Source organism: Protopterus annectens, chromosome 2.part0 (assembly GCF_019279795.1).
Source record: "Protopterus annectens isolate FY-2018-M chromosome 2.part0, PAN1.0, whole genome shotgun sequence".
Classification (NCBI taxonomy): Eukaryota; Metazoa; Chordata; order Ceratodontiformes; family Protopteridae; genus Protopterus; species Protopterus annectens.
The window spans coordinates 1767404595-1767431683 of NC_056728.1; the positions used below are offsets into that span (position 1 = coordinate 1767404595).

The window sequence follows — 27089 nt, forward strand, 5'->3', positions numbered from 1 at the left end:
CTTAACATTTAATTTACAAGTATGGAACATATTTACATGGAAATATATTCACAGGGCATTTATTACACCTGATAAACTAGCCAAATTCAATTCACTTGATACATCCATTTGTTGGAGATGTTCTTTAAACTGTAAAGCTGATTGGTATCATATATTTTTGATGGTGGTGGTTGTTTGTCTTTCAGCTTTTCCTGGTTAGGGGTCTATTTGATGGTATTAATATAAAAAAAATTCTGGGAAGGAAATGTATAACTAGAAAGTGGAAGTCTTCACAAGAACCTACTCTGGAAGAATTCTTGAGATTGATGGAAGAAACAGCGACATTAGAAATTAAGGTGAAGGAATCAAGAATTTCACCTAAAACATGGATAAACAATCCTTGAGAAAAAATTTCAACTCTTATTGAGACATTAAAAATGAACCCTAAATAATGTGTAACTTTATACTTCATTAATTGATTATACATTTTTGTTACTAATTTCATATATTTTATTATTTTTTCCCTCCTTTGCTCAGGTCAATTGTACATAGTGTATATAAAGGTTTATAATACTTGTTTATTGATGACTGTATTGTTAAACATATTATTTGGAAAATAAAAAAAATGAACAAAAAAAAAGATTTAGCTATGAGCAAAAACTATTTATAAATATCAGACGCCAACCTAGTTAACAGGAAAAGCGATACTCCTCCTTATGAATGAATCTGCAAGACATCCTAAAAACTAGGGACCAACAACTTACCTTCTGACGATGTATAAACTATACACTGGAATTGATGCAGACAGAATTTATAGTCACTTAGCAGAAAACTCAATCATGGCAACAGAACAAAAGGGAAACAAAAGAAAGTCATATGGATCAAAAAAATCTTTTTTTTTTTTGTTTAAGTCATAAGCATGGCATGGAGAGACTACAAAAAAAGTCTTAGACAGCATCCCACATTTATGGATAAAACTGTGCTTATAAATGTATAAGATACGTCCTACATTGATCAATTATAATACAGTGACCATGAAACAGTGGCAAACTACTTTGCAGCTAACCCATGATAAAGGACAAATTATCCCAGGTATAAAAATTCAAAGGGGGATATTCCAGGATGACTGTCGCCACTGCTCTTCTGTCTTGCCCTTAAACCATTAATCTGTCTACTTAACAAATTAGGTCATGGCTACAATTTGGCTACCAGAAAACAACAAAATGTAAAGACTTACCTTCTTTTTGTGGATTATCAAGAACTGAAAGCACAACTGCAAATGGTCAAAGGTTTCTCAGATGATACAAGAATGTCATTTGGCCTTGATAAATGTGCAAAAGCAACCTTTAAAGCAGGAAAGTTGCAGCACCATGACACCATGAAAATATCAGTGTGGGACAGGAATGTGATATAAACAAACTTGAGCAGGAGGGAGTGTATAAATATTTGGTAACTGATGAAGGATCAACAATAAAACATGAACAAATGCGAATAAAACTTAGTAAGGAATATTTTAGAAGACTAAAATTAATACAGAAAACCGCCCTGACATCTAGGAACAAAGTCCAAGCTATAAACAAATTTGCTCTTCCTGTTCTAGCTTACAGTTTTGGGGTGACTGACTGGCCCCAAAACGTACTGGATCAGTTGGATAGAAAAATGTTTCATGCTTGTCAAATGATTTATAAAAATCAGTGTATACCATGATTTTACTTTTCCAATTCTGGAGGAGATATGGGCCTCCTTCAAATTGATTACATGTACAGATGGGCAATTATAGGACTGCATGCATATCTGCTGACCTCACATGATCCAAACATAGTGAAAGTTTGTAAACATGATAGTCTAAGATGACTTCCCTGCTTAATTTAGTAGAAGGATATCTGTGCCAAGTTAGAATTGAAATTAAACTAGAAATAGATAAAAATCAGCAACTGAATGTAACAAAAAAAACCAAAAGAAAGAATATAAGGTGAAGAATCAGACGAGAAAGGCAAGAAATGTAGAAAATGCATAAATATAGCTGCAAGTACAGAAAACTCCTGGAACAACCTCATGTCAATCAGGATCTAATGCAGGAGTTTAAGGAGAGATGAATTTAAATCAAAAGACAAAAGGTTAACATTGGTAGCCCAGGACAGTGGACTATGTACACACTGGTTCAAAAAGTCCACTGAACATGTTGCAAAACAGACAAATGCAGATTTTGTAAAACAGAATTGGAAATAGTCGCACATCTTGCTGCTGGGTGTGATACACTAATGGCAGAAGGCCTGTATACTGAAAGGCATAATAATGTGGCAAGACTGCTACATTGGAGACTGTGCTGAAGAAGCTGAGAAGCACTTGTAACATGAGACACAAAGTATTATAGAAAATGAAGACTATATCACACGGGATCACCCATTACCAACAGTTCAATAAATAGATGCGATAAAACCAGATATAGTACAGTCCAAGACAAGATCAAAGTGGCACAGATCAATGAAACTGCCACATCCATGATTACAGTGTCTTACGTACAGAAAGGCACAAAGTCATAAAATACCAGGATTTGCAGGTAGAAAAAAGGGCAATACCCAGACAGTTCGAACAGTAGTAGGAGCAATGGGTTTTATAAAGTACTTACAGTCAGATTTAGATACATTACCAATACATGTAACTCCGTATGAATTGCAGGAATCAATTCTAGGCACATTGTAGGCACTGCGAACAGCACTTTTGGCTAACATCAAAGACTGAAAGAATTCTAATTTCATGAACTTTAATCTACTTTGACTTAGGAATTGGGTCCATTCCTGTCACAGTATTAGAAACCCAAGAAACTTAGAGATATTAATTAGAAGTTATGTCCTTACCATAACGTTCCATGTGGAGTGTTCATCTCGCCTTTGTTCTTACACCTGGGTTCGGAGCCGATCATCGGCTCCGTGTTGGCCGCTTGCAAGCTCTGCATTGAGAAGAAGCTTGAGACTAACCTAACTCCCACAATCCCCCTCTGCCTTTACCTCAGATCTAGTTTGCAAGCAAACCAGGAGTCAGAGAGAGAGCATATTCATGCAAAAAAACAAACAACATACTGTACAAGCACTTATCCATATATATATACAAGATATACATATATATACAACCACTGCAAAGCAGAAGCCAAATAATCCAGACCAGGCACCAAACTGCACGTTCTTCCTGAGGGTGGGAGGGTGGGAATGTAAGAACAAAGGCGAGATGAACACTCCACATGGAACGTTATGGTAAGGACATAACTTCTAAATGTGAGAGTGTTCGATCTCGCCATTTGTTCTTACACCTGGGTAGCGTCCCTAGCTCCATGTTTCTGAGGAACTCACGGGAGAACGTTCTTGAGCACAGTGGAACCAAAGGTTGCCCTGTCCCTAGAAACCCTGTCGACCTTGTAATGAGAAATGAACGTATGTGGTTTAGACCAAGTGGCAGCTGCACAAATAGTGTCTAATGGTAGACGAGCTGCATGAGCCAGGGATGTAGAAACTGATCTTGTAGAGTGCCCCTTGGGTTTGCCAGGTAAAGTTTGTTCTGAAGAATCATAAACGAATATAATGCAATCAGTTAGCCATTTGGAAAGGGTTCATTTAGTAACTGCTACACCTTTCCTGCTATCAGCGAAAGCTACAAAAAGTTGATCAGATTTCCTGTGATCCTTTGTTCTATCCAAGTAAAATCTAAGTTGTCTATGAACATCCAACTTGTGTAACATATACTCCAACTTATTGGTGTGATTTTTGAAAAAGGTAGGCAGTTCAATGGATTGATTAATGTTATTAATAGAGCAGACTTTGGGGAGAAAGGATGGATTAGTGCGAAGAGATACTCTCAGAATGAAAGATCAGATAAGGGTGTTTAATGGAAAGAGCCTGAAGCTCAGACACTCGCCTAGCGGATGTAATGGCTACCAAAAAGAGGGTCTTCCACGACAAATACTTCAATGAACAAGAGGAGGCTGGCTCAAATGGAGGTAGCATCAACTTAGATAATAAAAGATTTAGATTCCAATGAGATGTAGGAGTTCTAACTGGTGGTCTAATATGGAAAGATCCTTTCAAAAAGGCCTTACAAAGTCTGTAAGCCATAACAGGTGCCCACATTCTTCCACATGAAAGTTGGAAATGGCAGCCAATTCCACCCTTAAAGTGGCTGGAGAAGCTCCTTGGTGAAACAATTCTGTCAAAAACTCCAAGATCTTGTTTAAAGGAGCTATAACAGGGTCCAAATGCTGTGTATTTGCCCAGAACACAAAACGCTTCCATTTACTAGTGTAGGTCTTTGTAGTGGAAGCTTTATGAGAAGCTATTAGTATATTCTGAACTGCAGGTGAGAGAAGATCAGACCTGGCTAAGAAGGGAAGCGGAGCAGCCAAGCTGCTAGATGGAGTGAGAAGAGCGAAGGGTGGGGAGCCCCTGATGAGTGGGTCAGTAGATCTGGTTCCGGGTCCAGCATCCAGGGTCCCCGAATGCGATGTGCCAGAAGAAAGGGGAACCAAATTTGACGAGGCCAGAATCGGGCAATGAAGATTATCGTCCTTTGCAAGTTGTTGGCTTTCTACAGAAACTTTGCAATCAGGGGAAAGGGAGGAAAAGCGTACAGGACACCCGGGGGCCAATCGTGAACCAGCGCGTCCCTGGGGACTTCCCCTGGAGGGGGTAAGACGGCAAAGTAGCTCCTGCATTTGGTGTTCATTGGAGACGCGAAAAGATCGCAGGAAGGCTGGCCCCACTTGCGAAAAATTCTCTTCGCAACTGACTGTTTGAGGGACCACTCGTGAGGCAACAGGATTGCCCTGCTCAGCCTGTCGGCTATGACGTTGGATGACCCCGGGATATGCGTTGCGATCAGAAAGCGACCTGTGGACTCCGCCCATTGCCAGATTCTCATGGCCTCTCTGCATAGTTGATAAGACTTGGTTCCCCCTTGCTTGTTTATGTACCAGACTACGGACATGTTGTCCGTCTGTACTGCAATAGTCCCTAGAGGAAGAAGGGGAGCAAAGTGTTGCAACACTAGAAACACTGCCCTCAACTCTAGAACATTGATGTGCAGATTGTACTCTAACTCTGTCCATTCGCCTTGGACTGTCTGTCCCTGAAAGATGCCCCCCCACCCTATCAGGGAAGCGTCCGTGGTCACCGTAGCTGTCGGCGTAGGTAGCACAAATGGTCTTCCGCTGGAAAGGTTGCAAGTTTGAAGCCACCAGGCTAGGTGTGATTTGCATGTGTTCGTGATCAGAATTTTGTGTGTCAGAGGAAGTTGTTGGAACGACCATTGTGCAAACAGTAGCCATTGCAGAACTCTCATGTGCAGTCTTCCCAATGGTATCGCAATGAGGGAAGCTGCCATGAGACCCAAAACCTTCAGAACCAGTTTTGCTGGGGATTTTCTGGATGACAGAAGAAGAGATATGTGGCTTTGTAGTGAGGCTATCCTTTCTGGGGGAAGCCTTAGAATTAAATGATGCGTATCCAATTCTGCTCCTATGAATAAGATATGCTGTGATGGCTGTAGTGAAGATTTTTGAAATTTACGGAAATTCCGAGGTGAATACAAAGCTGTAGTGTGTAATCCCTGGCCTGTATCAGTTGATGCTGGGTGGTGGCAGATAGGAGCCAGTCGTCCAGATACGGAAACACCTGGAATCCCAGGCGTCTCAGGTGAGACGCCACCACTGTCATGCATTTGGTGAAAACCCTGGGGGCTGAGGTCAGACCAAAGGGCAGGGCTCGAAACTGAAAGTGGCTGGCTCCCAGCCGAAGCGCAAGTGATCCCTGGACGCCCTGGCCATTTTGATGTGGTAGTACGCGTCCTTTAGATCTATTGAGCACATCCAGTCGTCCTTCTGTAAAAATGGAAGGATCGATTGAAGCGTGACCATTCGGAACTTTTCTTTCTTGACGAAGGTATTGAGGTTGCTTAGGTCCAGAATCGGCCTCCAGTCCCCTGTTTTCTTTGGAACTAAAAAGAACCTTGAGTAAGTTCCGAATCCTCTTTGGTCCGCTGGGACTGGTTGGATGACTCTTTCTAGCAGCTTTGAAATTTCTATAGCTGCAGGATCTCGCAGATGGGGCGGCACATCTGGGAGTCTTTTCATTGGAATGGGGGGCAGTAGGAAGGGTATTCTGTAGCCTCTGGTAACAACGCTTTTTACCCAGTTGTCTGATGTAAGATTTTGCCAGGCCTGAGGGTATAAAGCTAAGCGACCCCCGACTGCCTCCAGAGCAGGACAGTCGGGCCTCCTCTCAGGAGTGCTGGAAAGGTTTTCCAGGGGGTGTTTCCCTGTCACCTTGGTTTTGAGGACCCCCTCTGCCACCGGGGCGGCGTCTTCCACCTCTGCCCCCTCCTCTGCCTCTAGAGGGGGCATCACCCTGTGTGCCTGGGAAAGATCCTTGTGGTTTTCGAAACCACATTTTTCCACCGCGTTGCCCTTTGGGGTACGGTCTGGATGGGGTGGAAAAACGGACTCCGACAGCAGACAGAGTCTTTCCCTCCTGTTCACACCTGGTAAGGGTCTCCTTTACTTTGGGGCCAAAGAGAGTGGCACCGTCAAATGGGGCGTTAGTAAAGGAAGACTTGAAGGCTTCCGCAAATGAACATAAGCGCATCCAGGATTGTCTACGAAGAGCAATCGCTGAAGCTGCTGCCCTACTCGATCAGCCTCATGGACGAGTTTACAATGGATGTAAGGGTATTGAGATGTGCTGTAACTTTCTCTGAAACAGCAGCATCTGTAGTACCCTGGAGGGTATCCTCCCAACTCTTTGATTAGATCCCTCTGTAGTCGTGTAAAGTGGGTCAAATAGTTCAGGGATCGCATAGAAAAAGCCGCTGAACTAAAAATGCGCTTCCCGTACCTGTCCATAGTCCTAGAGTCTTTGTTAGGCGGATGGACAGATGAGGAAGATTCCGACATCTCCTTTTTCGTGGCCGCTGCCACCACCATAGCGTCCACTGGAACTCCCTTTGTGAGATAAGCCTTGTTTTGGGGTGCAGTAATATACTTATTAGGCTTTCTAGGGACTGGTTCCACCATGTCAGGTGTCTCCCACGCCCTTCGAGCAATCAGCTCCATTAACTCATCGAAGGGCGGAGTGACCCAGGAGGAGGAAGGGCGAGCACCAAATGCCTTCAGCAAGACTGACTCATCCTCAGAAGGGGGGAGGGATTGCCAATCACCTCTCTGTTTTAGGATCTCCAAGATGTCAGAAAAAGGGACATCCTCTGAAGGTGACTTTGGGGACCCTTCTGACTCATCCAAGTCAGTGTCCGATGTCAATGATTCTTGTGGAGAATCTAAGTGTCTCCTCTTACACAATCTTTTCCTAGGGACTTCTTCGGGGGGAGCATCCGAAGAAGCCTCCGAGGAAGAGGGGGCACCCTCCAGGGGTGGCTGAGACACAGGTGCTCGACGCTTGGATGTAGCCGTGGGTGCAGAGGAGGATAACGGTCCTTTATGGGGAGGAGAGGCTGCTTCTACTGATGTGGTTGTCTGGGTAGACAACACCTTCCTCATGAGGTCGAAGGCCCCCGCTTCCCGAGTCGAGGTATCTCCCGGTTCCGAAGAAATGGGAAGAATCCCCGAAACAGGCACCGAAGGCATCGACCCAGAGGACGGAACCGAGTCGATCCGAGCCGAGGCCCCGAGAGGGAGCGTCGGAACCGAAACATCGGTCCGACTCTCGGTCCCAGAACCAAGGATGGATCTTCGGCTCCGAGACTCCGGTACCGGATCCGACGGAGTCGAGGTGAACGGAGCCGACCGAGAAAAGGACGGTTCTGGCACCGAGGGCTCCACAATCAGCAGATCAGCCTCTTCCGGCTCCAAAGACTGGACAGGTCTTGGAGGAGGAACAGATGGAGATAATGGAAGGCCTTCAAGTCTCGACACCAATTGAGAGGAGACCAAGATGAGTTTGGATAAGGCCGTATTCTCCATTAACTTCTGCACCACGCGGTCTACATCGGTGTCGGAGAGGGGTCTGGAAGAACGGGTCGAAGGAATTGAAGACGGAGCCGACCTCAACAGTGTCGGGGGAGGGAGCTCCGTCACCGGTTCCAAGACTCGAGGCTCGGAAACTGACAACAGTTGAACACTCGGTCCCGAAGTCTGTGGAACCGGTGATTGAACCTTAACTGAAGAGCTCGGAGCCGATGACTTGGGCTCCGATGTCTTCGATTCCTTCGAGGATTTGGATGCCTGGTCTGAAGCATCCAGAGCCTCTTGAAAAGTAGGTTTTAACAAACCCCTATCCATGAGTTTCCTGCGCCTATCTGTCATGACCCTCCCACTGAAAGAATGACAAATTGAACAGTCTTCTTGCAGATGGAGAGGGCCAAGACAGTAGACGCAGGAACTATGATTGTCAGTAACTGACATCTTTTGCCCACATTGGCAACGTTTAAACCCCGATTTAGCTTTCTCAGACATTTTTGTAAAGCTAACAATAGGGATAGTAACAAGAAAAGGTCAAGTCCAGTTATGAAAGTCAAATCCGATAAAATTGTCCAATCCAGCAAGAAAAGTCTAATCCGGTAGTCAACTCCTGTAAGGGTGGGATAGGCCCCGAGGGAAACTCTAAACAAGTTAAACAACTTTAACTGGTACCGAGAATATCCTCAAGACAGTATCACACAGACACACAGTCAACAAACAATGATATAGAAAAATATAATTCTCAAGAATACAAGAAAAAATCTTTAAATCTTAGCTTTAGGTGCTCGAGCTCGATCAAGTGATGCGAACGCTGCAGCGGCAAACTAGATCTGAGGTAAAGGCAGAGGGGGATTGTGGGAGTTAGGTTAGTCTCGAGCTTCTTCTCGATGCAGAGCTTGCAAGCGGCCGACACGGAGCCGATGATCGGCTCCGAACCCAGGTGTAAGAACAAACGGCGAGATCGAACACTCTCACATATCAAGTTAAGTCCATTAGTAAAACACTTTCAGAGCTGTCAAAATGGGAATTGTAACAAACAGCAAGCAGCAGTAGTACAGTATTAAAAATATATTGCTAGGGATGTTAAGGTGGGTTTATTAAGTTGCTTATTAAAGTTTGATGAGCGAGTTCTTACCTTGCTAGCCACTGAACTTCTATTTTCTTCCTTTTGTTATACAACCTATTTATGCTGGGATTCCATCAGAGTGACTTGTCTTAATTACTTCTAGTTTACGTGAAATTTTGAATTACTGGTATTCTGACTTCTGCTCGGGACTTTGTTTTCTCTTTCCCTGTCTAAAAGATAATCTTATGATACTTGTATTAAATGGGGAATACAAAAAGAAGCAATTAATGTACAATAAAATGGATATAAATGTAGATACCATTCACTTAGCTCTATGTAGATGGCGCTCGCTCAAACAAATTAAACTGTAGAAGAATAAAAACACAGGAAACGTGTGCCTTAATATCACAGCAAGGACAATGAAGCACACTATCAACGCTTCTTACAAATACTAACCCTTCAGTTGCTGAAAGTTGAGGATAATTAAGTACTGTCTTATGCCCAAGGCTGAGTGACCACAAAAATTGTATATTTACATTTAGTGTGTGAATGCATTGGGAAATGTTTTCTCGCAAACATTACTGCTTTTTTTTCTAAACAAATGTATGTTAGAGTAGCACTTTTTTGCTGCCACTGCATATGCTGTTTGTGTGCCCTCTATGTACAGACACAAATCCAAAATTTTGTGCCCTCTGTGTACAGACACAAATCCAAAACTGCACTGCAGCTTTTCTCCCTGAAAAATGTAAATGTGTAGTAACTTAAGAAAAGCCAGTTAATGACAGATACGTACTGAAGTGTTCTTCGATCTTTTTAAGAATGCTCATACTGTGTGTACTGTCTACCATGTTTATTGCTAGTCCTTGTTTCCCAAATCGTCCTGTGCGCCCAATTCGGTGAAGGTAAGTTTCACAATCTGGATTTCCATCCTTATCCACTGGAAGATCAAAGTTGATAACAACAGAGACCTGCTCCACATCGATACCTTGATAAGAAAATGTGCAAAATTACAATGATTTATAAACACAAACAGTAATACTGTAACACTTCTACTACAAGCTTAGACTGGCTAGATACAGTAATAACAGAAAGAAAGAACATCTACTTTAATGCTTGCTTTTCATCTTATTCATTCCAAAAGCTAGAATGCAGAATTTAATGGGTATAACAATTTAAGAGGCTTCATAAACTATATTCATGCTGTATCATTCTTACAACCCTTTGCTAAAACTGCTTGAGAGTCTAGAATAACCAAGATACACTTAGAAAATGTTATAAACAAATATTGCAAGTGAATTACAAGCATAAAATAACTATCAGAAACAATTAAAGAACACGTTATGTTGGCTGTAACAATGAATCCTAGTTTAAGAAATTAAAATTTGTCAATGATTAACAGCTGTTTCACAGCAGCTCCCACGAAATACAGCTGTTCAAAGCACTCAGTATAACAGTAGCTTTATTAATAACGAGGCTACTGCTGTGAGAAATCATATATGATTTGCAAAACAGCTGCAGATGTACATTGCACTTCCTGACAGAAAATTTAATCGGTCAGATGTTCTACATATGTATCGTCGTAATCTTGTGCCGCTAGAGGGTAACCCACTAACTTGTTCTGTGGCATAAAGGAATGAAACAAACTACATTATAAAAGGAATTTCAACAAGCAGCCCAACTGCTTGAGAAGCTGGAAGAGGGAAATGACTGTCAATGGATACTTACTAATTTAGGGAGAAATGGCAAAGACAACTTGTCTCGACAGCTTTACCTACACACAATAGTCTATAGGTGAAGGCTAGTTACTGCAGCTCCTGCCAATGGCACTCGGGACAGAAAAAAGCCCACCAAGGAGTACATAAACACTCTAGGTGTACAGAAACACGCACACACTGGATCCAGCACAGCAGGCAATGCAGTGTGTTTTTAGGCCAAAGATGGACATACAGGGAGTACACGAAAAACCTCCTAAGCTCTGTCTGAATGATGGCCATGAAGCCTACTTCTTGTGGTTTCCTCTGGCACAAGAGGTGGGAGAAAAAATGGCCCAAAAGAGACCAGGGGCCTGATGCCCATACATATACGGGAATTGAGGTAAAAAATAAAGCTTAAGAAAAGATAGCACACTATGTACCAGACTTTTTTTTTTTTTTTTTTTAAAGTTCTTCCAAAGCTGGCCATCAGCTGCCACTAGCTTATCTCCTCATTCACCAAGTCTACAGGATCCACCTTAGCCTCCTCTCAACACTACCCAGGCACACACCTGAGGCCTGTGAGGAGATTGAGGACTCTAGTGCAGTGTCACACTGTTGTCAAGACAGTATGCCACAACTCAGTGTCAGCCTCTTGAGCTCCATTATGGCTTCCTTTAGGACGTGCACGTATGCTTCTGCAAATGCACAACCTTCCGACAAAGTGCAAAATGCTAGAAAAACCCTTTCCTTAACACTATCATTACACAAGATAAGCTCAGACACTCACCACATGCACCAAAACTCAACTGCAACAGTAAATTTACCCCCTTACCTACCTAGCCCCTACCCTAACCTGCATTTAATTGTGCATACATTCCTAACTGGAAACAAAGATTTGGTGCAGTGTGAGCAGAAAGACACAGAAAACAAAATGAAAATGCACCAAGGGGGCCTGTATACGGACTCTTTTATTCAAGTAAAAATTCACAGACATTGAGCGCTTTCGTCTCTCACAGAGAAGACTTAATCAGAGTAAGAACATAAATTGTCAAACCCTTTATATACCAGCTCATACATCACAACTGGTGACAATCAAACCAATGATCTTAGGAAAAAATCATCATGTTAAAAAAAGCAGCCTGATTTGCATACTATGTGTTAAAATCCAATGTTTAAAAATATATTAATAAAAATTAATTAATACATTGCAAAACCCAGCAGATACAAATGTATTTACAAATGTTACTTAAAATACATTTATAACTTTTATGAAAAAAAATAAAATGCTCACAATTTCATAGACTTTTCTTTCAAGGCTGGAACTATTGACAAGGAATCATTAATGCCTGGTGGAAAATTGGCTGCTAATCTTAGTTACCATTGCAACTCTTTTTTACATAAAACTCTTCCAGTCACCCCCTCTCAAATCTATGTCCACCGTATCCAAAATACCAAATTTAAAACTTGAAAATGCTGGAAAAGAAAGGGAATGCCTATACAATGCATTTGTATCCTTCTTATCTTAATTTCATACAAATGCTTGTACATTCTTTTTTTTTTTAACACCCTTTCTGTTTTCCAACATCGAATCCACTGCAGGTGTCACATTTTGCAAGATATACCACTCTACTGGTAAAACAATTGCCTTTCTTAAATTTAATCTTTATTGCCATCTTATATGTTAGACATATGTGAGGTGACATACTAATATAGATACATTGAGTGCATCTACCACAAGGTGTCATGCCCTGTTCACTTTCTTTCTTATCTACCTTGCTTTCCATAATTGTTTTGAGGTTCATACCAACTTTACTAATAAAAACTGGCTTCTCCCCCATCACAGATGACACATCATTGTTTACCCTGAATATACTCCAATTCTTTTTTAACATATTTTTCCACTTCAAAAGACATGGGACTATGCTGTACTATACAAACATGTTCATAATTCTTTATTTATCCAGGCCCAGTTTGTACACCCTTTACTGATAATACACCGCCTTTAAGAGGTTTATATTTTTCTCCCCATCCTGCAAACACATACTCTATTATTTCTTCCACCATATGCTTCGGGTATCCCCTTTCTAGAAAAATATCTTTTAACACGAAGAACTCCTGTCTCACATCATTAAGCTCTGAAGTCATATGTGCAATCCTTATGGCTTGTCCTTTAAGCTTTTGTTCTGTGAAAATGGATGATTACTTGAAAAATTAAGATAAGAATTGCAAAAAGTGCTTTTTTGGTGTATATATTAGATTTAAAACCTGTCAATGTATGAGAAATTGCCTCGTCTAGGTAGTGAATACCACTGGTGGTGTAATCGCAAGTAAATTCCAAAAAAGTGGTAGTATTATTAAGATAATCTATAAAGTATGGGATAGTTTCTACCTTCCCCTTCCATAAACTAAATACGTCATCCAGGAATCTGCAATATAACTTTATATTATTCCAGAATTCTTTGTGGAATACACATTTTAAATCCCAACCTAATAGCACTATATTTGTGTATACCAGGGTGCAAGCTGCCCCCATGGCAACTCCTCTTGTTTGTTGAAAATCTTGACCCTCAAAAAATATAAAGTTGTTCTCTAAGATTAATGCAGTCATTTTGCATATTAAGTTTACCTGTTCACGTTACAGAGTAGAACATGAAAAAGGAAAAAAAAAAAAAAAGTTTCTTCGAATAGCTCCAAACCTTCTTGTTTAGGAATACATGAAAACAGGTCTTTTACATCAAAAGTCAAAAATACTAAATCTGCTGACCATGTATCTTGTTTAAGCTGCCCTAAAAACTCCCAAGAATCCTTACCTACCCTAGCTGATATAGCAGCTGGGTCTGCAGAAGGTGCTTTGAAGAGGAATTTAGAGTCCTCAGGCACCTTGTAAAACCAGAACACTTGGCAGCAAGAGGCTAAGAGTCTGGGCATTTAGATGCAGCTGTAAAAGCATCTAGGAAGGCTGGCAGATCCAAAAAACTAACAGTAGCAACAATTTTAAGAAAGTAACCCCCTACAGGGTACTTATCTTCCTTCTTCTACTGTCTCTCCCTTTTCAGCCACCCTCTCTGTTCTACTCTGTAAGTCTCTCAAACTCCCACATATCACTGCAAACTTACCTCCTGGATCTCTCACTTTCTGATTGTTTTCCTCACACTCTCCTTTCTTTGGCTCTTCCCGCTCCATTCGCCCCTGCGGGCTCACTCTGCTCCCCTACCCTGCCCCCAAATTCCACCCGCCCCCAGCACCTCTACATTTATTTCTGCACTTACTCCTCCCACTCATAATTAACTAATCACAATCCTCACCTTATTACCCCTCTCACCTATCAATTAACTAGTCTAAGCCCTCTCTTTCCTTCCCCTCCCACTCCTTTACTACTCCTCCCATTCCACTATCCTAGTCTAAGCCCTTCTCTTTCCTAACCCTCCCACTCCCTTCTCTACTACTCCTCCCTCTCCACTATCCTATATACACATCTCTATTCTCAGCTCCCTCCTCTCCTCCTGTTAATAATCTCATCCCCTTCGGGTTTCATCCACTTCATCTTCTTTCCCACTCCTCCTCTACCTCTACCTCTCCTCCTGTTAATAATTCCATCCTCCTCTTCTTCTTTTCCAATCCTCATCTACCAACCTATCCACGTATCTACAGTTCCTCTTCATTATCTCTCCCCAATCTAAGAATGCCCTCCAACAGCCTCTATACTATCCGAGTCCCTCTCTCCCTTCTCATACTTCTTATTCACCTGTATCATGCTACTTCTTACTCTTCCAATTCTCCCCCATTCACACTTCTTTCTCAAATAATCCCTTGCACTCACCTTCCCCCACTTTTATCTACTCACTTCCACTCCATATCCTCCTCTCTCATTCCACCAAACCTACTCCACCTATTCCAACCCAAACTTTTCTTCTTCACATCTAAATCATTATCCCATAAACTGCTGCTACTCCCTAACTACTTCCTACTATGCAAACCTAAAAGACTAAAAGTTCTCTCCTGTAACGTCTTAGCCTTATCTGGAGATATCCATCCCAGCCCCGGACCCTGCCTCTTTCCCAATAACACCCTCCTCCTTCCCCCTTCTTCTCCTACAGCAAATAACCCTAGTCCCCTTCCCCCTACTTCCCTTACTACAAATAATCCTTTTCCCCCTTCCACTCCTTCTGCTCTCTCTGCTAACACTCAAATTCTTCACTATGAATGCCCAGAGCCTAAACAACAAAGTTCACCAACTACAAGCCTGGATTAACCATAACCAACCTGACATTTTAGCCATCTCTGAAACTTGGCTAAAACCTCATATTGCTGACTCTGAAATCTTACCTCCCAGTTTCCACATCCTTAGAAGTGACCGATTAAATAAAAAAGGTGGAAACTCTGCTGTAATCTACTCTAACCTACTATCCTTAATCCCCCTTCAAATCCCAACCCCACACTTTAAAAGAACTGAAATTACAACAAGCCTCCTTTGACTAAATAAACATAAGAACATCTGCATAATTTCTTTATATATCTCCCCAGGTGATATCTCTACCCTCGAAAGCATTCTTCATTGGGCCTCTTCTGAAATAAGATATGAAACCTACATTCTTGGTGACGTTAACATAGACTGGAATAAAATTAACACGCCTTCTCCCTCCCTGTCCATTAACCTCTACAACTTTTCCCAAGTAATCCACTCAACAACTCGTCCTAACAAAAACCATCCCCCTGGTTCCATCATTGACTGGATCTTAGTCGCTTACCCACACAAAATAACTCTTTCCGGCACTGTCCCTGACTCCTTCAGTGACCATCTCCCTGCCTTTATTCACCGCTCAGCCAACTCCATTCAATATCAACACCACTACATTCAAACACGTAACCTTTGCAACTTCAACCCCACAATCTTCTCAAATATTCTTAAACAAATAAACTGGCAAATTCTAAACTCTCTCCCCCTTGACAACGCCGTTGAACATTTTAACTCGGCCTTCCTAAATACTTTCAACTCCCTAGCCCCTCTAAGAAACAAACATGTCAAAGCCAATCCTGCTCCTTGGCTGTCCAATGAAACAAAAAGCATGCACCTCAGGGACAAATCCTGGAAGCTTTACCAGAAAAATAAAACGTCTTCTACCTTACTTCAGTATACCCAACTCCGCAACCAAGTAAAGAAATGAATCTCTTCAGACAAAAAAACTTTTATAATAAACTACAAACCAACAATATGAAAAACCCAAAACAATTCTGGAATTCAGTCAATTCCCTTCTGCATCCAGGGTCCAAGAATAACCCCTGCCCTGACCCTAGTTTAACTGACTTGGAGCTGAGCTCTCACTTCAACACTTTCTTTACTGAATCCATAGCTAAGCTCACAAAAACTTTCCCTAAAAACAATTCTCCCAACTTTCCCTCCACTTTACCAAACACTAACAACTGCCCTCTTAACTTCCAGATCAAACCAGTTTCAACCATTTTTATAAAAAGGCTCTTATCTAAACTAAAGCCTTGCTCCAATGCCCCTGACAATATATACCCTCCCCCTTCCTTAAATGTGCTGCAGAAGGCATAGCTCTCCCCATCAGTATCCTCTAACAGATCCTTAAAAGAGTCTTATGTACCCAAACTCTGGCGCTCAGCCTACATCCTACCGCTTCGCAAAGGTGGCAAACACACCAACATTTCCAATTTCCGTCCAATCGCCCTTCTATCCCCTATATCTAAAATACTGGAAAAATGTGTTCACCACCAACTTATGCCTTTCCTAATCCAGAACCACCTCCTAACACCCACCCAACATGGCTTTCGCCCTGGCCACAGCACTATAACTGCCTTAATATCCTTCCTAGAAACAATCAATCAAGCTCGAGATTCCAGACTACTAGTATCCACACTACTGCTAGATCTATCTAAAGCTTTCGACACCATCTCCCATAAACACCTTCTCTCTCATCTCGCCAACCTCAATCTCTCCCCCACTTCTCTAGCCTGGTTCTCCAGTTACCTATCTGACTGATCCCAAGCAGTCATATGGAAGAACTCTACCTCCTCCTTCTTGCCAACACCAACCGGCGTTCCCCAGGGATCCATCCTAGGACCCTTACTTTTCAACATCTTTATTGATAACCTCCACACTGCCATCCCCGATACAAGTCATCCAATATGTTGATGACTCTACCTTAGTCTGTGCCGCCTCTAACCTATCTGAACTACTATCTACTAACCAAAACCCAAATCGCATTTTCCACTATACAGAACTGGATGCAACAAAACCATCTCTCCCTCAACTCTAACAAATCTAAAATACTACTCTTCCCTCCTACTAGGGCTTTCTCCTTTGACAAAAACGCTTTCCTAGTCCTAAGCCAAACCAACACTGCTATTGAAGTTGTCCCAAACGCAAAACTTCTTGGCATTACTATAGACGAAAACCTGAAATTTGACATCCACATACAACAAAAAGTACAGTTTTGTACCTACCATAAATGTAGATGTTCGAGTGCTCATACAGCTGCAGTCATAACAGATGGGTTATCCTGCCGTCAGGCGGGTCCTCGGTCGGCCGAATTCCAAAGTCTAGGTCCGGCGTCGGTTGCCGTCGCTTCTTCCGTCAGTGCGGCAGGGGTATAAAAGAGCCAGCAGATGCCATCTTCTTCAGTTTTTCTTGCCCCAGAAGGAAGGCAAAACATAAACTTATGTAGTCATGCAATAGAGAATAATTAAAAAACAGTAGTTTGCAAGCAAATACACCATAAAGAATACCCCAAATAGGTTGTATGAGAAGGTGTATGCCATAAGGCCTGTCCTAAGAGGGGATGGAGGGAGGGAAACCTGGACTGCAGCTGTATGAGCACTCTAACATCTACATTTATGGTAGGTACAAAACTGTACTATGTTCATCGTGCATACAGCTGCAGTCATAACAGATGGGTAGAATCCCAAAGCTAAATAGGGGTGGCAGGCACTAAGTGGAACTAGGAGGAGCAAGGATGCCCTGCAAGACAGCTGTGGCAAATCCCGCTCTAGATTTTGAGTAAAGTGGAAGGTGATAGTGTTTGGAGAAAGTGTGCACTGAACTCCAAGTGGCTGCTTCCAAAATGTCCTTGGTAGGAACCCCCCTGAGGAAAGCTGCAGAGGTAGCTCTGGCCCTTGTGGAGTGGGACCTGATGCTTGAAGGCACAGCTTTGCCATGAAATGAGTAACAAAAGCGTATGCAGTGGGCTATCCATTTTGAGATTGTCTGTTTGGATATAGCCTTTCCTTGAGCACCTGTAGCATAGGACACAAAGAGTTGCTCGGATTTCCTGAATGGCTTTGTCCTGTCCAAATAATAACGTAGTTGTCTGTGAATGTCCAAGGAATGCAGTAGTCTTTCCCCTTTGTTTTGTGGGTTAGGGTAAAAGGTAGGTAAGTGGATAGTCTGATTCAAGGCTACACTGGATACTACCTTTGGCATAAAGGTAGGGTTGGTTAGTAAGGAAACTCTGTCCTGATGGAAAATGATGAAAGGTTGCACAGCCATGAGGGCCTGTAGTTCCGAAACCCTGCGTGCTGAGGTGATGGCCAGAAGGAAGGCTGTTTTCCATGACAAGTATTGTAGTTCTGTTGAAGCAGCTGGCTCAAATGGAGGAAGGGTCAGTTTTTCCAATATGAAGTTGAGGTCCCAAGCAGGGACTGGTGGTTTCCTTGGGGGTTTTATATTCTTAGCCCCTCTGAGGAACTGTCTTAAGAGAGGATGAGAGAATAAAGAAGGATCTGTGTTGTATTGTGCAGAAATGGCTGAAGCATGGATTTTGATGGAGGAGAAGGAAAGTCCACTGTTTAACATCTCAGCTAGGTACTGTAATATTTGAGGTATTGTAAAAAACACCAACCAAGAGCAATGCAATGAAGAGCATATAGTCCAGGAGTAATCAAGATATCTCCAGCAGTTAAAAACACATCCAATAACGATATCTAAGCAAGATGTAAGGCAAAAAATTTAATACGGGTGCACACACAGAACAGTGGTTAGCGCTTTCGCATGATGCTTCATCAGACCAATTCAATTGTCAATGCAACAGGATTTAAATACTAAGCTTGGCGGGAAGACATCCAAAAATCACTGCTCTTAAAGAAATACAATCCATATAAAAACTCAACAATATTAGAAAGTACATGGAAAATGTGATCATGGTACATTCAATATTTAAAAACTTAAAACAATTGATACATATACACTCAAATTTGTACTATAACGTACCTGCTTAAAATAAAACAAAACATATATTTGTGGCAACAAATCATGGCCCAAACAAGTCCATTGATCATATGAGTGCCATCAACAATGATTCAAATATGCCTCAGTTGTATATACGTATAGCAGTAGGGTCATACACATGCCACGGTACTTTAACTAACATATAAACTTATGTCATATATTAAATAAAAATGTATTTACACTGGTATTAGAGTGTTTGATGCGAAACATCCTTTTCCTATCAGGTTACTCTCGAGGGAGGGGAGGAATCGCTCAATGAGCAGAGGGCGGCAGAAGAGGAAATTTTCCCCGGACCGCCCTCAAACATTGAATTTGAAGAAAATGTGGGGACAAGGGAACAGGGACTAGTTTTTAACTTGTCATCCCATGATCTGACATCTGTAGAGATGGATGTACTCTCGAGAGGATTGTCTTTTATTCCAACGAGTTTCAGTAGTTTAGAAGCAACTCTAAGAGATTTTAAACTCTACATTCGTAATTTATCTTTAGCACTGGAGTTCAAAGGTTCTAGTAGCAGTAGGGCGATTAGGAAACCTAGCGTTTACACACCACATGTCCCTCCCTTATTAGCAGCGTATAGTAAGCTCGTTGAAGACGATTTATATAATATGAGATATAAAGAACGAGAAAGACATGGTAAGAAGTTCTTTAACTTGAATTTTCGTCAAACCACAGCGCTCAATAAATTACGCTGTAATTCTAATATTATCGTGAGACCTGTAGATAAAGGCGGTGGCATGGTAGTATTAGACGTAGATAGATACAACAGTGACATGCTACATATGTTGAGTGATCAACAGTTCTATGCATCCATTTCCATGGAACAGGCTTGTCCATGATTTGTTGCCACGAATATATGTTTTGTTTTATTTTAAGCAGGTACGTTATAGTACAAATTTGAGTGTATATCTATCATTTGTTTTAAGTTTTTAAATATTGAATGTACCATGATCACATTTTCCATGTACTTTCTAATATTGTTGAGTTTTTATATGGATTGTATTTCTTTAAGAGCAGTGATTTTTGGATGTCTTCCCGCCAAGCTTAGTATTTAAATCCTGTTGTATTGACAATTGAATTGGTCTGATGAAGCATCATGCGAAAGCGCTAACCACTGTTCTGTGTGTGCACCCGTATTAAATTTTTTGCCTTACATCTTGCTTAGATATCGTTATTGGATGTGTTTTTAACTGCTGGAGATATCTTGATTACTCCTGGACTATATGCTCTTCATTGCATTGCTCTTGGTTGGTGTTTTTTACATCATCATACAGTGCTATTTACCGAGAGCATTAACCCCACGTGAATCTGGTGATTTTATCGTTTTAATATTTGAGGTATATTTATTACCCAAGGATTCTGGCCCTTTTTCTGATTCCAGGCACAAAACCGCTTCCATTTGGCAGAGTAGGCTTTTCTAGTAGAAGGTCTTCTGGCCTCCAAGATGACATCCTGCACCTCCTTGGAGGGGAGGGTCTGTTGTGAAATCAAGGGATTCTCCATGCGGCTAGATTTAGGGTTTTGAGCTGGCTGTGAATAGTTTTGAAGTTGTGCTGGGACAACAGAAGAGGCACTAGAGGTAGGATCCATGGTGGGGAATGCGTCAGGCTCTTCAGGAGTGGATACCAGTGTTGCCTTGGCCAGTCTGGAGCAATGAGAATCATTTCGGCCTCTCTGCTCTGGCTTTTAATAGAACTTTGGGCAGCAGAGGGAGAGGCGGAAAGGCATAGACTGTCAATGTTGTCCAATTGAAGGAAAGTGCGGCCACTTTCCAGGCCTGTGGATGATAGGTCCTTGAGCAAATTTTTTTCAGTTGGTAATTTCTGTGGGTAGCAAAGAGATCTATGTCTGGCTGTCCCCATGCCTGAGTTATCTTTGCGAAAACTTGAGGATGCAACTTCCATTCGTGTGGATCTGTCATATTTCTGCTTAGGCTGTCTGCCAGTGTGTTTCCCTTCCCTGGCAGGAATTGTGCCTGAAGTTGGATTTGCAATTCCAGAGCTGTGTTCCAAAGGGTCATGGCTAGTCTGCACAGGGGGTATGAATGAGTTCCCCCCCTGTTTGTTTATGTACCACATCACTGTGGTGTTGTCTGTCCTTATCAAAAGCTGGCCTGGATGCAGTAGGTCTTTGAAGGCCATAATAGCATTTTGCACTGCTAGCATTTCCTTTTGGTTGATGTGTAGGTGCTTCTCTTTTTGGGACCATTTTCCCTGAATGCACTGATCTTTCATGTGTGCCCCCCAGGCGTAGTCCGAGGTGTCTGTTGTGATGATTTGATTTGCTTGAGGTATGCAGAAAGGGAGACCTTAGTTTCTTTGGCATGCTTGAGCCCACCACAGAAATTCCTTTTGAAGACATGGAATGAGTGGTATAATTGTTTCCAAACTGTGGCTGTGTTGAGACCATAAGTTTTTTAGGTACCATTGAAGTTTCCTCATATGCAGCTTTGCACATGGGATCAGCAGGATGCAAGATGCCATGAATCCCAGAGCCTGCAGGACTTTCCTTGCAGTCAGCCTGGTGAAGGTTGCCATTTTGCTGAAGTACTGAAATAGTTGCCCTTGTTTGTCTGGCGTGAGGTAGGCCATCTGGGTGTTTGTATTCAAGCTGGCACCCAGGAAAATTATTGTTTGAGAGGGTATTAGTTTTGATTTCTTTTTGTTGACTGTGTATCCCAGAAAGTTCAACAGTCTTATTACAAATGCCAGGTGTTTCAGAAGTATGTCCTTGCTGTCCGCTTGGATCAGGCAGTCGTCCAGATATGGGTATATTTGTATTCCTTGAAGTCTGCAGAAGGCAATTACTGATGCCAGGCATTTCGTAAACACTCTGGGCGCAGTAGATAAGCCAAAGGGCAATGCCGAAAATTGATAACGGGTTGAACCTGCAAGAAATCTGAGGTATCTTCTGCAATCTTGTCTGATAGGGACATGCAGGTATGCCTCCTTGAGGTCCAATGTTACCAGCCAAGACTCCTTGCCCAGCATGGGAAGAAGCTGCTGTAATGTGAGCATCTTGAATTTTGGTACCTGTAAATATGTGTTTAGGATGGATAGATCTAAAATAGGTCTCCAATCTTTGTCTTTCCTTGGTACCAGGAATAGTCTGGAATAAAACCCTTGACCTTGTTCTTTTGCAGGCACCTCTTGAATAGCTCCTCTTGAATAGCTTTCATGTCCATGAGAGCTGTAATTTGTTTTTGTGACTCTGCCCTTTGATTTTGTGGCAGGTTTGGCATGCCTCTCATTTTTGGAAGGGTGTGAAAGTGGAATCTGTAGCCTCTGTCTATAATGTCCAGGATCCATTTGTCTTTTGTGACAATATGCCAATTTTTTGAGAATAATGCCAGTTTTCCGCCTAAAGGTGCTGCCATTAAAGCTTTGCTTGGCAGGTAAAGGGGAATGTCATTGTGTCTGCTTTCTGAATGACAGTGATCTATCTTCTCCACCTCTTGGGGTTGGTGCTTGCCATTGCCTGGCTCTGAATGATCCTTGAGATTGCCCTCTACCTCTCGGGCGCCTGTATCTGCCTCTCTGAGGTCTGTCCGTGGCTGGAAAGGACCAATTTTGTGAAGGCCAGTTGCTGCTGAAATGTGGAGGTTGTACCTGCAGGAAATCTTTCACTGTTTGCATTGATCTCGCCTTTTCCTCCATTTTCTTTAGTACCTCCTCAGCTTTAACACCAAACAATACATCTTTTTGAAGAGGTACATCTAGTAATTTAGCTTTGACATGATCTGGTAAGGCTTGTTCTTTAAGCCAAGCATGTCTACGTATGACAGAACCTGTAACAGCAGCTCTACATGAGGCCTCTAAAGCATCAAAACCACACTGCAAGGTATGTTTACCCACTTGCTCTGCACTATGCAACAAATCCTGCAACTCTTTTAAATCTGGTTGCTCAGGTTGTCATTTTGCTTTTCAATTCAGATAATAAAAACTGTTGATACTTTGACAGTTTAATGCCCTCATGGTTAAAGTGGCCGAGGTATACACCTTTTCCCCCCACCTTTCTAAAGCTCTGGAATCTCTCTCTGAAGGTAATGGGTTTTTAGCAGTAGAGGCCTTAATTCCCTTGGGACCCTGTGAAATAGTTTCTGGGTCAGCAGTATGGCTTTTGTATAGGAACTGGTGTGAATCAGGAACCCGGTAATACCTGTCTGGTTTAACAGGAGCCGGAGGTAAAGAACCTGGGTTGAGGCTGGCTTCTGTGTACACATCATCTAATATATCTAAGACAGGAGGGATAGCCAGAGGCCTATGCTGGGGGAGCAAGAGAAAATCCCTGAGCCTTTTCTTGGAATCTGAGTAATCTTGGCCTTCCCAGTGAAAGTGTTTCCTCAAAGTATGTAGGGTTCCCCAAAAAGAGTAGTCCTCAGGGGGGGGAGACCGAGGGAATAGACTCCTCTGCATCAGAGTCTTCAAAGGGAGAATATGTATATTCCTGGTCCTCAGAATGTTCAGAGGTAATAGAGGCTTGATCTGAGGAAGGGTAGTCTTCCTCTAATCTGGGCCTTTTGTCCGAGGGGGGTTGAGAACCCCTGATAAGAGTAATCAAATCCTCTGCCATTTTGAGCATTTGTTTTTTAGGCATGGGGCCTTGAGAGGGGGTCTGTGGTCCTTGTTTTTTAGTTTTCATGGCTGCTTTAGATTTTGTGAAAGCCTTAATAGAGAAGGAGGAAGGCCTGAAGACACCTTGAGAAAGGGCAGGCCTGTCTAAACTCTGGGTTCCCCCGCCAAAAGTGGCGTCGGTATCTGTAGTCGGAGTGGGGGCCGAGGAGCCTGCGACCTCGGGCACAGAAGACACCGGTAATGAAGTGTCATCGGTAGTCAGGGGCTGCGTAGGCACCTCGCTGAGAACCGGAGAACCGGTAGTCGGCCTTAGCATGGTGTCAGTAGAAGTCGCGGACCTCGTATGTCGGTCCTTATCCTTGCGTCTTTTACCCAAAACTGGAGTCGGAGTTTCCGACGACATAATATAATTAAATTTTTTACCAAAATAGTGATGGGCGAATTCCGCCTGACGCTTAATAGTGCGTTTGTTGAATCTAGCACAAAAACAGCAGGCCGAGACGTCGTGGTCTGGGCCTAAGCAAGGAATACAGAAAGAGTGGAAATCCTTATGCGGTATTTGCTTCCCACATGAAATGCAATTATTAACTTTGTCTGACATCGGTCTGAGGCAAGAAAAGTTTCCCCAACGGGGTACTTAGCTTTCAAGAAGACTTCGGCTGAAATATTTTCGTAAATCTCAGGAGCTGGCCGACCGGCACTTGCGAACAACTTCTGCTTCGGGCACCGCGCGGCAAGAAAGACTGAAGAAGATGGCGTCGGCTGGCTCTTTTATACCCCTGCCGCACTGATGTCAGGGAAGAAGCGACGACAACCGACGCCGGACCTAGACTTTGGAATTCGGCCGACCGAGGACCTGCCTGACGGCAGGATAACCCATCTGTTATGACTGCAGCTGTATGCACGATGAACATCAAAGAAAACCCACCAAAAGTTAGGTATGATCTACCGGAACAACCACTTTCTTACCAACTCCTCTAGACATACCCTGGCAACTACCCACCTTCTACCTACACTACTCTATGGCGCCCCTCTCTTAACTAATCTGTCTTCTTCTATCATCTCTAAACTTGAAACTTGCTATAATAAGGTCTCTAAATTTGCCACTAATTCCAAAACCTCAACTCACCACTGCCTTTCCCTACCATCTCTAAACTGGCTAGAACTATCGAACCACCTAGACTATCTCCAACTAACCACAGCTCACAAATTAATATTCTACCCTGAAAAATGCCCAGCCATAACAAACGTCCTTCCTCCTTACATCCCGAATAGATCTCTGAGATCCGAACACCAAAACTTCGTCTCCATCTACAAACCAAAACGTCCCGCTGGCCAACTACTACTCTCCTTCTCACTAGGTAAGAAATGGAACTCTCTTCCCCCTTCTCTCAGGAATATACCCAACATAGAATCATTCAAGACCCAACTATTCCTATACCTATCATCCAAACGGAAATGCTCCTGCTTCCACCCTACACAAATTCTACTGAATGCCCCCACTGGCTATTCTACATTGCTTGCGTTTACTTCTACTCTCCTAAAATAGACTCAGCAGTCTTTCTCTGACTAATGAATTTCTTCCTTAACACTACAAACTGTAAATACTGTATATATCAGTACCACCAATGTAAAAAAAAAAAAAAAAAAAAGTTCCTATTCTTACAGATATTTGTATCATATTGTATTGAATTGATATTCCGGTAATGGGTGTTCTCTATCTATTAGCTGTGTTGTTTGATTTACATCTTATGCATCTGCATTTCTGAATGTATGAATTCTATTCTTGTATTTTACTTTAACATAATGTAACCTTCATTGTATTTGTACTGCTTACGGAGCTTTTCTCCCCGGGCCTCCACTGAAAACGGGCACTTTTAGGCCCAGTGGACTTCCCCGGTAATCATACTGAAATAAATAAATAAATAAAATCTGATCCAAGGTTCACAAGTAATCTGGTGGGTGAACGTCAGGAGCAGGCGAACAGGTGGCAGAAAAGTTCTGAGGTTGGTATGTGCTGACATCTGCTTTATACCAGACGTCTCTTTACAGCTGACGTACGCAAGATGATGTGCGGCGTCGCACATACCTTACAGTAGCATTTAGACTTGTGTATACTAGCCAGACATACGTGTCAGCCAGAGGCAGACTCCCTAATGTGATAACTACAACAGCATATGAATAGGAGGACATCCATCTACTCCCCCCCTTGTGTTCGCTGACACAATTCCAGGGGCAACTCTCTCCTTGGACCATACCTCTCCTCAGAAGCATCATCAAACAACCCCCACCCCTGAGGATGGGCATGGCCAGTCATCCCCGTTGCTCTATCAGTCACCCGAGCCTGCTGAAAGCCGAAAAAAACTGAAAAATAAACTTCAGATATTTTTGTTTTAATGCTTAATTTTCAATGTATTTTGCAGCATCATGTGATAAGAATGTGAATGGCTTACAAACATGGGCATTAGTACTTAAAGTTTTAGTAACCAATTTTGTCTGAAAAAGTCAATGTGGCAGTTATGGGACGAAAGCAATTAACTACTAAAAGAAAGTATGGTTCATTTTTAAGTTTATAACTGGTCATCCATCTCCACTGCTGATTTTGTTTTAGTTATTTGAATTTGTCAACATTTAAGAGATGGGAGTCTCGTGGTGTGGATCTGTATTTCAAATATCTACATATATATCTATTTATATATCTATCTACACACACACTTGTACATAACTGACTGAAAATTCTATCAGGTGAAACAAAAAGCAAACTGTCAAACTGGTCTAAATCCTGATCAATCCAAAAGCAATTGAAAATACTAATTCTCACACTGTTATATCATTTATTAATAAATTATTTTTGTTGTGGGGGTACTTAATCCACCTCTGCACATCCCACATACCCACAACTACATTATGCATTACACACACATTATATCTATATCCATCTACAGCTACACACAAACTCAGACTACATAACAGGGAAAGGAAATATTCCTAATCCGCACTGTACTGCAATCACATGCAGAAACACAGCTACATTTTGAGATCTGTGCATCCTAAAAGTTGGGCCACATGGATTCAAAGGAACTGCTTTTATAATAGGTGCTCTGCAGTAAAACGGACTACAGATGGAAAGCACACTGGTGCAGGTAAATTTAAAATAACAGCAGATGTTTGAATGATCACTGCTGCTGTACCTATGCTATATGGGTTTTATCCTGCTAAGGATGTAACAGCCAACTAGCTACCAAAACCTCCGGGTCCTTTCCATATGCCCAAACCGTTAAGACAGCTGGAATGGAGCTGACAAAAAGGCAGGGTTAGTTAACAAGCCCTTCAAAGCTCTCATGCCAACTTAGAGATGGAGGCTAAGCCCTGAGTGGACATTGGCAAAAACATAAAACAGGCGTCCACATCCGGACATAAAAAAACAAAGGTGTTTGAGGGAATGAGAGGCTACTGCAGCAGTGATCATTCGAACATCTACTATTATGGTAAGTTTACTTACATGACTGTACTATTCTCATCATATTGATTATGGACTGCTGCAGTAGCTTAAGCTATACGGGTAGATTACCAT

General features: G+C 42.3%; 1 protein-coding gene across 1 annotated transcript in view; it reads right to left on the minus strand.

The window, feature by feature from the left end:
* Positions 1-27089, minus strand: part of LOC122792887 (ATP-dependent RNA helicase DDX19A-like) — a 688839-nt gene that overhangs the window by 137312 nt on the left and 524438 nt on the right. Inside the window, exon 6 of the mRNA XM_044060445.1 lies at positions 9796-9987. Within this exon, the coding sequence (XP_043916380.1) occupies positions 9796-9987 (192 nt within the window). The remainder of the gene's footprint in view (positions 1-9795; positions 9988-27089) is intronic.